We start from the raw sequence: 16,191 nt of genomic DNA on the forward strand, positions 1-16,191 counted from the left end.
AAATCCTGTTTTTACTTTGTCATTGAAGGGGAGGGAGTGGGCGGGCTGCTCAGTACTTCCTGAAGGCACTTTTCTACAACAGCAGGCAGAATGCACCTAGTAAGTTATTATCACTGGCTCAACAAGGGAGTTAAAGGGAAGAAATTAGCTGATCCAAGGACAAAGGGAAGTGAGTTGTTCATTAGCTCACTTCAACAGCGTCTTTAATGCGCATAGCTGCAGGAGGGATGCTTCAATAGCACAGAGAGGCCTTAACAGTACGAAGAGAGTCTCAGCGTTGAGGATATGCTTACATGCAAGCTTTCCATTGATGATTCATAAGAACAATATGAGGGAATCAATCTATTGCATTCAGATTAGTCTAAAATTGCATTGCCACATCCTTTCCCTTTCATTGCCTTTCATTATTTCGAACAGAGGACCAGCAGGACTAAGGAAGCAAGCGGCCCAAATAAAACATTGTACAAAAACATCAATGACATGTTGATGGATAGCACAGTGCCGGGCATTGACTCCATGTAGTTTGCAGTGAAAAGCCCTGAAGACTTTCCCCCACCCGAAAATGAGATGCCCAAGCAGTGGAAAATAATTTGGAAGGGGGAAATAAATTATGTAATGGGGAAAAACAACAGTGTAGGCATTCGGTGCCACTCTTGAAAAGTCAATAACAGTCCATCCATCCATCCATTTTCTGTACCGCTTCTCCTCACTAGGGTCGCGGGCGAGCTGGAGCTTATCCCACCTACCTTCGGGCAAGAGGCGGGGTCCACCCTGAACTGGTCGCCAGCCAATCGCAGGGCACGGGTAAGCAAACAACCATTCACACTCACATTCACACCTACGGGCAATTTTAGAGTCTTCAATTAAGCTACCACGCATGTTTTGGGGATGTGGCCGGAAACCGGAGTACCCGGAGAAAACCCACGCAGGCACGGGGAGAACATGCAAACTCCACACAGGTGGGGCCGGGATTTGAACCCGGGTCCTCAGAACTGTCAGGCAATGAAAAATCTTTGGGGATTAGTTTTCCAGCCCACTCGTGTCCCTCTTTTAGAGCATTTTAAGAACTAAATCAGCAGCTTGAAGCAACAGGCACGAGCCATGGAGGACCGGCCATCATCTCATGTGGACTGCACAGGAAAGTTGATAAATATAGTATCCATACATTAACCTCTTTTTTTCTTTTTAGGATTGCAGGGATCTGGAGGCTATCACATCTGTCTCTGGGTGAAAGGCAGACTGGTCAATTGTCATTGATTAATCACAAGTCACGCACAGCGACGAAAAGCCATTCAGGCTCACATTCACAGTGTCAGAGTGGGAACTGAATGCACACTGCTTGCACAAAAGTCAAGCAAGAGAACCACTCCACTATTGGTGACTTGTTAAATATACTTATTTCAAAGTCTCCCTCGATGCATCGAAACTATAACATGGCATCTCTCCTTGACCCATTTCTCTTTTACACTTGTTTGCCAGAGGAGTACAATAGTGAGATGCATTTCTAATCTTTTGATCCTTTCGTGTAGCTAAATAAGGTAACAACAAAATTTTGAAGCAACAATTTTGACAAATATAGCAAATTTCTACAGCACTGCAACTACAAATCTAAAGTACTGGATTGCTAAATTCATACCTCTCTCAACTCAAGTCAATATAATCATCTTTGTTAAATCAGAATCTTTATGTAGATATCGTTGATGTTTTTAATTCAATCACTTTGTTCTTAATTGGCCATTTGCCAATCTGCCATCATAGGTTATTATCTATCATGATCATGCTTTTGGTTACATGGCAATAACTTTTTGATTCCATTTTAATGTGTCTCGCTTTGATTGTGAGGCCATAAAACCAACTTGTACTCTTTGCTTTGATTGTGAGGCCATAAAACCAACTTTTACTCATCTGATTGTGGTTGCTGCGACTGGGAGTGGCTGTGAAAAAAAAGCGTGTATGTATTTACATCAGAATCAGAATCAGAATAATCTTTATTTGCCAAGTATGTCCAAAACACACACAAGGAATTTGTGTCCGGTAGTTGGAGCCGCTCTAGTACGACAACAGACAGTCACTTGACAGAGAACACTTTGGAGACAGAAAGACATTGAGAAAAAACAGTCACTGAGCAATAAAGGATTGCTAGTTATCTGGTAATGCCGGTACATTTTTATTTATTTTTTGACAATTGTGCAAAAAGATGCAGAGTCCTCTAGCACTTAGAGCAGTTCGAATGTCTAATATTGCAATAGTCCGGTGCAATGACCATTTTGCAAAGGGCGCCGAGACTTCAAGGAGTGTATGCGCTTTAAAGTGACGAGTCGTGCGATCATCTGGAACAATGTTGGTTGTGCAAATGTTACAGATACTCCTCAGTCGGTGTGCAAATGGTGCAGATGCTACTCGGGCATGAGTGGCCAGCATTGGTCAACAACAGATATGCATATAGTGCAGCGTGGCGAGACGACTACAGCGAGTGCACTAATAATATATAATTGGCCCCACGGAAATGTGACAACAAACTCAAGACAAAAAAAAATGTGGCATTGGTTTATAATAGCTGTATGAATGATCAATACTTTAACATGATTGGCAGAAACAGAGGGCCCCGAAATCAAACCTTGCTTTGGGTTTAATGGAGGCGTGGCCCACCTCCGACTTGGCGCAAAACATACTGGGAAACACCGGCCTTGACCGTTGTAGAGCGCGCCTCGCGCACTAGAGGGCGCTCTAAATGCTTTTGCGCGAGTAGAACACGGTCACGCACGCTTGGGTGGTTGCATGGGCGGACGGAGGCGAGGCCCAAAAGCACTGCGGCCAGGAAGCGGCTCGAATTACAGCGAGAGGGGGTGGGGGGGGGGGGGGGGGGGGCAGTGTGCGGAGACGTAAGGAGGAGAAAAAGCGAGTAAACCTGACAAAGCGTCTGCCTAAAACACTGCGAGGAGTGTCGGCGAAGAGAAGAGGACGCACGCTGATGGATTTGAACCCATTTTGCATCGGACATCTGTATTTTTGGACCTCTTCATCACACATCCACCCTCGCGCTGACTTTCCTTTGCGCTGACAAGTGCACGGCTGGATTGCTTTTGCGCCTTGGAAGAAGAAACTTAGTGACGAGGAGGAAAGTTTCGGGGCTGCTGCTTCACTGTGCCTTTTTTGTTTTGTGTGTGTGGTTGTTGTTTTTTTGAACTCCACTTCCACGGATGAAACGTGTCGAAGTGGCATTTCTTTGCATGGCAGCGGACTACTCTGCTCGGAATATATTTCTGTGGTTTGATCTGAGTGTGGATTAGTCAAATCCAAACAGATTTTCTTTCCTATGAGCGCTGGGGAGTTGCGAGACATTCCTCCGTCTGGATTGTGCCCATGTCCTGTCCTCCCTAATCCGCGCATGCCAAAACAGAGCTCCGCGATTTTACTCCACTCTGGTAAGTGTGTCTTCTGTCTTCATCGTCCAAGCAGCAGGCACAGATTCCCTTCATTTCCATCCGTCTTGCTGCGTTCATGTAGATATGCCTGTTTTGTTTGTTTGTTTGTTTTGTTTTTTTTTGTTGTTTTTTTTTAACATTTGGAGGCTGCAAAATATATTTCAGTGCCATGAGAAAATGCACACTTTTCACACCTCTTTCGAAAATGGCAACAACGCGCGATGTCAAGTGTGCGCGCCACCAAACTATGTGGAACTTCACTGAAAGAATGTATTTTACCCCAAGTAAAAATGGAGCCTTATTTGTTTAAGAACTATACAACGCCTTGCGTCATCACTTGAGAGCCCATTACCGTGGCTCCTGGTTATTTATTACTATGCTTAATTTTCTACCTCGCCTTTATGGTGCCAATTATCCCGTGACCGCAGTTGTTTTTTTGGCTGCTTTGGTGCCGGGGCCCCTAAATCACCGAGCAGCTCCAAATGACCCCCACCCCCCATTGAGGAAAACCCAATCTCAATAGGAATTCAATCAGCGCCAAGAAATTTCATTCAAGGTCTTCTTTAAAGGAAGGATGCGCTCGTCTGTGGACCAAAGCAACAGCATTCACTCACAATTTTCAAGTCGTCTTCCTTTCCTATTCATTTAGAATATTATCCATCTTTTTGCATTTTACAAAAGTGAATCGTGGTAAACTCATTGTCACCTTAATTGAGATGCTCATTAAGTCAAATTATGTGTCTTGTAAAAAAAACAAATAAACAAACAAAACAAAAAAACAGCCAATATTGTATTTGTGGAGCTCGATTTGTGACATCACAAGAACCTATACAGAGCCATTTAAGAGCATAGTCCTACGACTATGCGCGCCAAACGTTTCAATTGTAATTTACAGTTGATTTGCATAATCGAGTGACTGAAATGCAGGGCAGTGGCGCGCGCAACAGGTTTGGCGCATCCTTTGCGCACGCACAAGAATGACCTCCAGACTGTACTGAACTTAACGAGACTCGTGCGTCGTCGGCAATTGGTTGTGGAGGTTGAGAGAAAAATGAAATATCATGTAGGTTTGAAGCTTAATTTACGAATTCAACCATGTCGGATATTTTGCTACTATTTTGTGACGATGAAGGCCGAATTTGAACGTTTTGAAGGTTGTCGTCTAAACTCATTTTGCTGCAGTAACTAAGCGTGAAATTAGATTGTGGTTGAGCATTCGCTGCTGGTGCCTCACAGCCCCCTCGCATCTCGTTTGACAGTATGTAATGTCCAACGTTGATACGTCTCCCTTCATCCTCAAGTCAGATCACATTCAAAAAAGGCGTTCCCATTCCCCACGTAACCGATGTTTTATTCCACTCTCAGCCCAGGTGACCGGGTGAATTCCAGTGCGTGACAGTCCGACCCGGCAGCAGTTGATGGTTGGGCGGACCCCCTCAGATGGGATCAGTGTCCAGGGGGCGGCGAAGACGGGGGGTATGGGGAGCGCTGGCCCCCTCTAACGGGATGGCCTCGTGGGCCCGGCTGCTGGTTGCCGTCCTGCTGTCCCTGCTGACTGTCAGCGTGGCCCGGCCACCCCTGACCGCCGCCGAGGAAGAGGCGGTCACTCTGGAACCTGAAGGTGAGCAGCGAGAGCGCGACACGAGAGATTAGTAGAGCCTGTGAGTTGGAGGATGTCACAATATCACAATCTTTTATTGGGCTTGTTTTTAATAAAGCGGATGTAAAGGGGTCGTGATATGTGCGGGTCACATTGACTTTAGGTACAGTAAATTGCTCAAAATAAATACGTTGAAAAGGGCCAACAAACATGGCACAGCAAGCCTCCTGTTTGTCATCTGCTGCTGATCTCAACTGCAGTTTAGGTTGCGCTTGAGGGTGGAAGGCAGGTTGGTGGGACACTGTTTACGCTGGCAGCGCTCTCATGCCGTGCCTGCTTGACTGGAATTAAGTGAAAAGAAAAGGGAGAAAACAGGAATGGTGCTCTCCCCCCTGCTCTGGGGGTTCATATTTTTAACATGTAAGCATTTCACGGTATGCTTTTCCTAAAAACACATGTAAAAAAAGAATACACATATTTTACTTGTTCTAGTGACAAAAGTGATGGTTTTGCAAGGAATTGGACAGATTACGTGCATTTGGTCAAACTGTGCAAATTACGCCGCTCGCCTTTTGAACACAAACATTATGTTTGATCACAAAGTCGGATGTGGGTCTCGCGGTAACACATTTCATTTTGGTGCAGGGTTCGAATGTTTTCCTTCATTTGTCAATAACTGACGCGTAAATTGCATGAATGGAAAGCACACAATCCAGGAGTCAATGGAGGCATACAGTGATAGATCCAATTGTTTGGCCTTGGTGGTTGTCTTGGCACACCATTAACCTATTACTTTGAATTTCAGACTCCTCCGTGTTTTTGTCTCCATGCACATTCTCTGCTAAGAAAGTGTTTATTTTTACTTCTGTGTTAAATAACATTCCAAATCCTTTTGTTGTACTGCTTTAATCATCATGCTAATTGTTTGTTTGGTAAACAACAATGGATCACTTTTCACCCCTCCCCCACATACATACATTGTACATCCTACAACTTCACTTGCCCTGCAGAGGTCAAGAATGCTTGTTTGTTTTGTTGATGAGAGGCTGCCTCGCTCTGCTATGGCTCAGGGGCCGAATGGAGGGAAAGTGAGAGTTCTCCAACCCTCCAGGTGTCTTCTGAGAGGATTTGTGCATATTTGACTCATTCTTTAGATGAGATTTCTTTGAGCTGGACAGCACAGAAGTCACGTGACTGCAGATTCAGAGGATCTCAGTCATGCAGACTGAGCATGGTCCAAACACACCGTCTCCTCCGTCCTGCTTCCACTGGTGTCACCTGGAGGGCGTACATGTTAGGGAGACAGAGTGGCTGCTGGTCCTGCCCTCGCTGTCCTAATAACACCCCCCTACGGAGATGTTTGGGATTCCCTCTAGCCCGCTCTGCCCTGCAGCCATGCTACGTGTGTGCGTGGGAGTATAATAGCTTTAGATGGATGAGATTGCATATCAGTGTAGTCTCGAGACGAGCTTGTGTGGCTCTGCGAGTTTGTCGACCTGTAACATTTGTAGCCCGGCCGGCGTGTTGGTTAAGGCCTACACAACGGAGCCATTGTTGTCACCGAAGCCGCTGCGGTATTTGTGGGAGCGTGTTTACCTTGTCTCGGCGCACTCCGTTTGCACTCTGACAAGGGCACCGAACACAAGCCTTTACATTGGTTTTCTGTAGTTCACAGGATTTGCCTTTGCATATATGGAATACAAGTGGCACACTGGAAGAGGGGCCCGAAAGCGAGTGCAGCTGACAAAAGTCAGTCCATGGTTTTTCCTGCTCTCTCTGCCAAACTATGTTCTTAAAAAAAAACTTCTGTGTAGCACAGAGACCAACTTCTCCAAATAGTTGAGTGGTCATATAATTAAAGACAGCAAAGTCGAGTCTTTCATGTTGAGACTGACACAAGTAAGTTTTTCAAAAGAGACAGCCTTTACGGTCTTCTCTGTTGACTGTGTGCATTCTTGGCACAGACTTCTGTTGATTTAATTCTACACTGATCTTAAAACAAAAACTTTGCATGTATGCCTTAAGCAGTCTTGGTCATGGTGGTCAAGTGTGTGAGAAGATCCGCTGCTTGCTGTGTGTTTATTACCAGTTTGTAACACTGTGAGGGCAGCTGTAAAAATATAAAAGTGTCAGTTTGCTACCTAATGACGTGGACAATGTGTGTGTGTTTGAGAGCGGGAGGGCCATATCCTTGACAATAGACCTGAACTCTAAACTAACACCTTAAGTGTCACTGTTCCACAGCAGGAGGCAGAGATGATGATAGAAGGAAACAATAATAGATAACTACATTACACCAGTGTAAATGACTAGTTAATAGAGTTTGCTTTTAACACATACTGCAGGGAAAAGGTTTGCCCTGATTTGTAACTTCTTTAAATTAGGAATAAGAATGATTATTAATCACCGAGAACACTGGTGTCAAACCGGTGGCCCGCGGGCCAGATCCGGCACGCCACATCATTTTATGTGGCCCGCGAAAGCAAATCAAAATTGCTAATTGTGTTCTGCTGTAATAACATTGAGATATTCCCAAGCATTTGTTTGTTACCAATCCCCGTTTGAAAACATATATAATAGCTGGAAAACATGTTCTTCTAGGCTTTTGATTTCAAAACTGGTTATTCATCAATGTGTTGTGTATACTCTATGTAATTATATGAGGTAATCTTTCGTTTATATGGGTTCACAGTCGTAGCAGCCCTCCGGGGGAAGTTATAACTACGATGTGGCCCGTGACAAAGATGAGTTTGACACCCCTGACCTAGAACATTAGCTTTGCTAGCCTTTCCGAATTACTTCAAATGCAAATGTTCATCACTGTCCAAAACCTTAGGTACACCTGAAAAATTTAATGCATCAAAAATAAAAAATAAAATAAAAAAAAAATCTTCCATGGTGTGGATCCAGGAGGGCAAGATACATTCTTAGTTTTTCAGTGAATGATGGTGGGCGTCTGTTAAAGGAGGACAATTTGACGTAGATCAAAATAAATACTTTGATAATGGTGGATGTCTCCGATTTTTTTGTGACAGCTTTCATATCTGTATTATTAAAGAAAGTTAAATTGTGTAGCTTCTAGGTAGCAAGGTGGATGAGTGGTGAGCACATTTGCTTCACAGGTCTGAGGTTGAGGGTTTGAATCTGGGCTCCGGCCTTCGTATTCCGGATTCCTCCCACATTCCAAAAACATGCTTCTTTGGTTAATTAAAAATTGTCCTTAGGAGTGAATGCTCTGTTGTCTTTTATGTGACATTGCATTGGCTGGCGATCAGTCCAGAGTGTATCCCGCCTCGCACTAGAAGTCAGCTGGGGTAGGTTCCAGCACACCCGGGACCTTATTGAGGATACGCTGTATAGAAAATAGATGGCGGGGCAGCTCTAATGTCGTGGCTGGTGAGTACAAAGTATCATTCTGCACCGGTATATGAAAGCAAGAGAACGAGGTAGAAGGAAGGGCATCTTTAGGCCGAGCATCTCGACCTATAAGGAGACAAGAAATATCCCGAGTTAAAAGGGTCGGTTGGGGTTCAGGGAAAACCTTGATTGGGAAAAAGGGAGCAGGGGTGGGGGGGGGGCGGTGTAAGGCAAAATGAAGGGGCTGTTGCCATGGATGTTAGCTGGGGGCCAGTTCACGGAGCCTCTCCTTTGTCATAGGATAAAAAGCAAAGAAGAGATTTGAATGTGAAAGGAGAAAAAGGAGAACGAAAAGAGGGAGAGACAAGCAAGGAGAGAAAGGTCTGGGGATTTTTCTACGTGAGCAGGATGTAAAGGGATGAGGAGGGGGGAAAGGAGGGATAAGAGCACTTGCGGAGATAATGTGATTTGGTAGTATGTGTGTATGTGTGTTCATGTGGGTGCTGAGATGAGATGGAAGTCATTACATTTAGTCAATGAGAGAAGAGATAGGAGGAGACTAGAAAGTAGACTTTCAGTTGAATAAGCCTTTTTACAAAAGTAAAGCTATACGCTTGCGTAAGAGATGTTATTGCTGTTTGACATTTTGTTACTTTCTACATGCTCAGCCTTGGCCGATGAGACAGGCAGAGCGATAGATAAGAAGACGGGTAGGATGGAAGAGACGTTTTTAGAATCACTCTGGCCACAGACACAATTTGGCCATCTTGATTGGAGTGGACCACTTTAATCTACAGTATCTCACATGAGACACATTGAGTAGATGTCAGAAGAGAGGGTCTAAAACGGAGATGTTTCCCTACAGAAATGACCGACAGTAATAATGAAGCTGATTGATATTGAGCAAAAGTGTGTGTGTGTGTGTGTGTGTGTTGTGTTGGCGTCAGTGTCCGTGTGTGATTGAAGCCTTCATTACTATTAACCTTGTATCCATGTTATTTCATCCCTCCCTTTAATGCTCCTTGTGGCTGCTGATGTATTCTCAGTATGCTTCAGTGTGCTCACATATGACACAGGTTCCCATGAACAGTCAGGCATGCTGGAGGTGTCAACAGGGTCAGGTCAGCCGGGTCATGGGTGAGACCGTGGAGGGGAGGGGGTGTTTGAGACTGAGGAAGGAGAGGGCAAAGTGGAAAGTGGGGTGAAAAAGAGAAATGGAGAGGCAGTGGGAGGTGGAGCTGATGGAGTGGCACAGATGGACACAGAAGAGCTAAAACAAGTGATTAGGGCAAAACTAACACGTCAATGCTTTCCTTAATTAAGCACACCATTTGGAAGCTCACCTCTCCCTCTTGTTTGTATTTATGCAACACAATCTGTTCCTGGATAGTGGTTGATCTCGGATCTGGGAAATAATAAATCCCATGGGAAATAAAGGAAATAGAAACAATCCATCCCAGGGTCAAACTGTTATCATCATAAAACTTTGATTAGTTGAGCAAGTAGCATTTGAACAGTATTAATGGTCCGGTGTGGCAGGGTGGATACATGGTTAGCACATCTGCCTCACAAATCTGAGGACCGGGGTTCAAATCCCGCCTCCGTCTGTGTGCAGTTTGCGTGTTCTCCCCGTGCCTGTGTGGGTTTTGTCCGGGTATTCCGGTTTCCTCCCACATCCCCAAAACATCCGTGGTAGGTTAATTGAAGTCTCTGAACTGCCCGTAAGTGTGAATGTGAGTGCGAATGTTTTTTTGTTTCTGTGTGCCCTACGATTGGCTGGCGAACAGTTCAGGGTGTACCCCGCCTCTCGGCCGAAGATAGCTGGCTGAGGCTCCAGCACGCCGGCGACCCTAGTGAGGGTAAGCGGTACAGCAAATGGATGGATTAACTGTCAGGCATGTGTGAAATTAAGTGCTGTTAATATTAAGATGTAACTTGCTTTCCTGTGTAAATGAAGCTAACCTTTTGTTAACGTTGATAACAAGCGATGCGCTTAGTGAAGCGAGAATCTTGAATGTGAGTCCGCTCTGGTGTATATTCTTCTTAGTTTGGTGTCTCTTTTGAAATAAGCGTGGCAGAAAAGCCAGAAAATGCTGAAGTTAATCATTTGGTGCTCACTGAACTTCGTTCTTGTGAAGGAAAATGCCATGTAATGTGATTTTGTTTCACGCCTTTTCAATTCCCCAATTACCTTCCACTTTATAATTGTACTGTGGAGCATCTCTTGTCCCTCCCTGCTTTGTGTTTGGTTATGCCCATTGCATAGTATGTTAACTTTCAGGTGTTTTGTTGTTATGTCACGTAGGAGTGTCTTGGCAGTTTCAATATCGCCTCTCTCAAAATGAATCACAAACTCAAAGGGTCTACAGGATGGAAGTGTCAAGTGGTAAAATGTGCCGGAGATAGATCCCATTATTCAGCGCGAGAGTTCTTCCCGCTTATCGGACCACACACGCAGCTAAGGCTGGTGAAGGAAGGGGTTAATTATTTCCGAATTGAAGGAAGGAGAGAAAAAAAGACAATGCAGGAACTGTACCTGTGTGTGTTTACTTGCTCAAGGGGAACGTTTAGAGGCATGCACTCATGCTTTCCTTTCCTGTTGAGGCTAGAGCGTGTATACTCGACACTTAACACACACGTACACACAGCAGCACGCCGTGTGGGTGCAACGTGGTTAAAAAGGCGTGTTTGTTCAGGCTCAGCAAAGGCGGGGAGTGCCACAACCTCCATAATTATACCGATCAACCTGTAGCCAAATACTCAAAATGATCCAATTATTACGACATACAATTACTACCATTTGTCAGCCGCTTTCCCTGCCGAGTTATGGACATCAAACATGTGTTGTTTATCTCCAGTTGTAAAGGGTTTTGAATAATGCAGCTGGCTATATTTGAGAGCGTTGAATGTCCACTATTCTGTAGAAATGCAGTCTCATCTTTGAGTTATTGAAGATTCGTCCCATAACAGCCATCGTAGTCTTTTAACGACACAGTGTACACTCGAGCATTCACTGGCAGATTTAGATTTTCCGCTCAGAGGTGAAGGATCTCCGCTCCATTTAGAGCAGAGCAGTTTCGATCCTCTTCCTCAGCCAGCTGATCTTGTGCAGGAGTTGTAGATCTTCTACAGACATTTTATGAAAGAATAAAGAAGGCAGAAATGGAAAGCAGAAGAGCCAGGTCACTGCCAGTTAGGGGCGTTCAAAGTTGAGTCACACAGACAGAAACAGAGAAAAGCATCTCCCAAATTCAAACGTAGAACACCACCATGCTTTCCCTTCTGCACAACAACTTCCATCATTGGCCTTTTGGGCTGCTGTCGTACTCGGCTTGTATTACCTTTTGTTGGTCAGCTACACATACTCCCTTTTTCTCTCACACACATACAGTACACACACTGATTGGTGTCGAAGTAAAGGTTTGTTATTGTTGGTGGCATTCTCTCTCCACATCCATGCTGAATTCTCACATGCTAATGATGCATCGATGGATTTTTAATTCATCTATTTTTACATGATGCTTAATTGCATGCTTGCTATCATTAAATGCCAGTCACACTACACTTGTTTTTGCCACTGCTGCTATTTTCTAAGGGCTTTGTTTCAAATGACTCACTGGGATTTTGGGGGAATTCATGTTGGTGTTTACAAAAAAATGGCCTCCTCTATTTTGCTCTGCCTGCATAAGTTGATTGAAGTGCATCCAGTTGGTGGTGTTTTGGTGTTTTTGTTTCTTACACTATGGCTTGTTTCTTCCTCTCTTTCCACCTTCCTGTACACCCTTTTCATCCACTCCATCTCCCCCTCCTCCTCCTCTTCCTTCCCCATTCGCTCTGCAGACGCATCGAACAAATACCAAATTTCTAAACCCACGGTGTGCTCTGTGCACCCGGGGGAGGTGTTGAAACTGAGCTGCCCTCTGCCGGCAACGGGGACCATCACCTGGACCAAAGACGGCAGCTCTCTGGGCTCCAACAACCGCACACTGATAGAGCAGGAGGTGCTGCAGATCCGTGATGCCACACCCAAGGATTCTGGGCTGTATGCCTGCACCAGTGTGGGCAAAGACACAGTCTGCTTCATAGTCAATGTCACAGGTGAGTCAGGGACCAGACGGTTTCGGACAGGACTGGCGTACCCCCAGCGCATTAAGAAATGGGAGGTCTGCGCTGGTATAGGCGTCATCACAGCCGACTTGAACCCTGTCCAATCGAAGCGGCTTCTCTCATTCCCTTCAAGAGCGGCGCAATAGTCTCATATAGAGACGTTTCTACATGCAAAAGAGGATGCAGCGATCGGTTTGTGACTGGAGCGTTACACGTTGGCCGGTACCCTTATGTAATGCAGAATAAGCTGGTGAAAACCGCTGCTGACTTAAACATGTCCGCGGACCTCAGGTATTCTTTACCCTCCGTCAGTCGTTCTTTTTCCGTAGCTGTGTGCCGTTCAGTATATGGGATTTAAAAAATATATAATAATGATAATAATAATCGTAGTAATGGGTTCAATTAATATGATTAATGATTAAGAGAGTTGGATGCCCGCTGTTGAAATAAATATGTCATCCACCAGACATGTCCGGGAAGCTCGTGTCTCTCTGTCTGCATCTACACCGATCAAAATCGCATTAGATCACCTGTGTCAAAACCTGCACATGGTCCCAGTAAGTTTAGACAGACTTTCTGACACCAAAATGTCACTCCGTGAAGCACATCTCCAAAGGCACACCCTCGCTGCGGCAACACCCAGCTTGGTGCAAACGGATCTGTCAACGAGCAGCGAGTCTTGCGCTTGCACGAAAATCAAGATGCGCCACTTCTTATGCTGCTGCGCCATCTTCGAAAATAAGGAGTGGATATAGTTCGGAGGTTTGGGTGCCACTGACAATGAGCATATGCAGTAGAAACATTCAGTATTTTCACAATTAAATGAATCATCAGCTTGTCCTTTGTGAGTTTTCTGCATACATTATGGCAGTGGTCCCTGACGGGACAAAAATACGTTATTGCGTCATCAGAGCCTGAAAGAAGTTTTATTTTCTAAATCAGCTGCGTCCGCCTCGGCCACTGTGCAAAAAAAGAAAGCCCTCGAGCTAGCTATCCATTCATCCATCCATTCTCTGAACCACTTATCCTCACTAGGGTCGGACGTATGCTGGCGCCTATCTCAGCTGACTTCTGGTGGGAGGCGGGGTACACCCTGTACTGCTTGTCAGCCAATCACAGGGCACATATAAACAAACAACCATTCGCACTCACATTCATACCTATGGACAATTTAGTCTTCAATTAACGTACCATGCGTGTTTTTGTAATGTAGGAGGAAACCGGAGTACCCGGAGAAAACCCAGAATGTCCTGTGAGGCAGACGTGCAAAATGGGTAAAAAAAACTTCTCTGTGGAGAGGTTCTTTCGAAAGGGGAAAAGCGTAAATGATGAGGCAGAAGGAGAAAAGCCACAAGCTCCAAGAAAAAGAAAGCTCCATTTAAGAGACAATAGTCCTTCATAAAATATGGCTTCATCGCTAGATGTAATTCTCACACACCCAGCCCACTCTGCATAATAAGTGGCAACAGACTCGCAAATGAGGCAATGAAGCCTTCAAAATTACTTAAGAATGACCGATAACCCAACATTAAAAGACAAGCTTGGATTAAAAGCAAAGCAGGCCAGAGCAGCCAGAGATTGCCAAAAAGCACTGGATTGGTTGCTTGCTGGATTTTTTGCAATGACTTCGACCGAAACAAAATTACAGCCTAGACAAGACATAAGTAACACACTTCGCATCTCTTTGAATATAATCCAGTACAGAACTCCACTAATTACAACAACTACAATCATCGTAATACTGAGCTTTATTTTAAATCATTTTTTAAAAATCTGTTTCTATGCCAGTCCATCAAAATGTTGCTTTTCATGAAACCTGTCAGTGGCGCAAAACTGGTTGGAGACTGCAGCATGATGGTATGTGTGTGCAGATGTGCATGGCCTGAGAAAGGGGGTCAGTAACCTTAGTTACTCTGTGCAGATGCCATCTCGTCGGGGGATGATGAGGATGATACAGAGCGAACAGAAGACACAGGGGCGGATGGTGAACAGCTAAGTGAGTATGGGAGGGATTAAAAAAAAAAAAAAATGACCCTACCTCAATTATACATTGAGCTTAGACGGCAATTTGTTTTGAATAGTTGGCTTCACTTGATGTGGTTGATTAGTTGGGTAGTTTAAATACATTCATTCCATTATATTCCTGAATAGTTTAGTCAAATGTTTATGGAAAAATCCTGTCTAAATTGCCAGAAATAGTGGTTCAGTAGGCGTCTGGCTCTGTCCCTCCTGACTCAATCTACACTAAGGCACCTTATAGGGAGGATTGAATACTTCCAAATACTTTGTTTCATACTTTTAGTGTGCAGCAATGTTTTTACAAGCACTGTATACAATGCCGCATAATAAGTGTAAAATAAATTTTTGCTTTGATGCATGCGCTAACAGTGGTGGTAGTGGTATCAATATTATAGATCAATAAAGTACATAGGATGCGGTCACCATGACATGACAGAGGTGCAACTCTCCCATTGGAAGACAGTGTAGCCTCACAATGGTAATTTTACCAGGGTTCATATCGTGCGAACATAATGAGGAAAGGAGAAGAAGTACAACTATTGGACACCGTAGTGTTCAAATTACGACAGCACCAATTTCTCCGCTAACATTCCTCTCCAGACCTATGCTGGGAATGTGCGTGCGTGTCTGTGTGTGTGCATGTGTGTATGTGTGCATATTGTGGTTCCATAAACACATTACTAAGCCAGACACACTTGGGTAAAACTTTCTCTTTCATGCACATACGTAGCACAGACACACAAGACTGTCAGGTAGGTAACTGGGTCCAGATGGTTGTCTTTTGTAATAGATGAGCCCAGCTGACTGAGTGGCTAGCTGGATGGCTCCACGAGGCCTGGCTACCTGCAAGACACAAGCTGAAGGAATGTCAGGAATCTCTGTGTAATCTGGAGCGACTTGTACTCACACACACACACACACACACACACACGCACGCACGCATACACACGCACACACAGTAAGTGCTTCTCCACCTCCCTTTTTGGGCTCATCATAATTGCCTGAAAAGCATTAATTATGGGGGTGGAATTGAGCAAGAACACTCCAAAAATGGGAAGGGAAAAGATCCAGCTGCTTTGTTGGTAATAAAGTGGTTGAAAACCAAAGGACAACTGTTCTGCCAGTACAGTTTGTAAATAGAATACATTAGCGAGAACATGTCAGATGGGGCTGGGGGAGGCGGGGGTGGGGGCATTGTTGAACCATGACCAGCACTTCTCTGTGCATGGTGTGGAGCTTTGGCCTCCAGCCGACGCTTGGAGCAGAGGAGGAGGTTGCGTGCAGGCAATGGTGGGAAAGAGCCTGCCTTTTCATATCCGTGGCGCTTCGTTTTTGGAAAGCCCAAAGGTTTTGGGCATTAGAGCATTGATTTACTTACTCTGTACTGAAGATTGGAAAAAAAACAACAACCCACGGGTAGTTTGTCGGGTTGGCAGCGGTAGCCTTGTGGAGGAGACACAGAGGAGCCTCTTCATGTGAGGGAAAGCTGTCTTTAGGAGAAGGGTGGGTAACACTGATGTCATGATGAAGGCAAAGAGCCACGTGTTTGTCACAGTTTCGCGGGTTGACGGCTTTCGTCAGTATGGTTTACATCATCAGTTGCTGTTGGCGGACCTCCCCTTTAAAGAAAACTCACATGATAAGATTGGGAAGGAGAACTAGCCGAGAAGAAACAACACTCGG

At 44.8% G+C, this 16,191-nt stretch overlaps 1 protein-coding gene across 6 annotated transcripts in view; it reads left to right on the top strand.

The window, feature by feature from the left end:
* Positions 1–2,880: 2,880 nt before the first annotated feature.
* fgfr2 (fibroblast growth factor receptor 2) overlaps positions 2,881–16,191 on the top strand; it is a 39,977-nt gene continuing 26,666 nt past the window's right edge. For 4 of the 6 annotated variants that reach the window (XM_061690989.1, XM_061690990.1, XM_061690987.1 and 1 more), the window contains exons 1-4: positions 2,881–3,425; positions 4,791–5,046; positions 12,223–12,480; positions 14,411–14,485. In XM_061690989.1, coding sequence (XP_061546973.1) covers positions 4,866–5,046; positions 12,223–12,480; positions 14,411–14,485 — 514 coding nt within the window. In that variant the 5' untranslated portion in view covers positions 2,881–3,425; positions 4,791–4,865. The remainder of the gene's footprint in view (positions 3,426–4,790; positions 5,047–12,222; positions 12,481–14,410; positions 14,486–16,191) is intronic. The other 2 variants (XM_061690991.1, XM_061690992.1) reach the window with 2 other exon arrangements.

The sequence above is a fragment of the Phycodurus eques genome, chromosome 11, assembly GCF_024500275.1.
Source record: "Phycodurus eques isolate BA_2022a chromosome 11, UOR_Pequ_1.1, whole genome shotgun sequence".
Taxonomy (NCBI): Eukaryota; Metazoa; Chordata; class Actinopteri; order Syngnathiformes; family Syngnathidae; genus Phycodurus; species Phycodurus eques.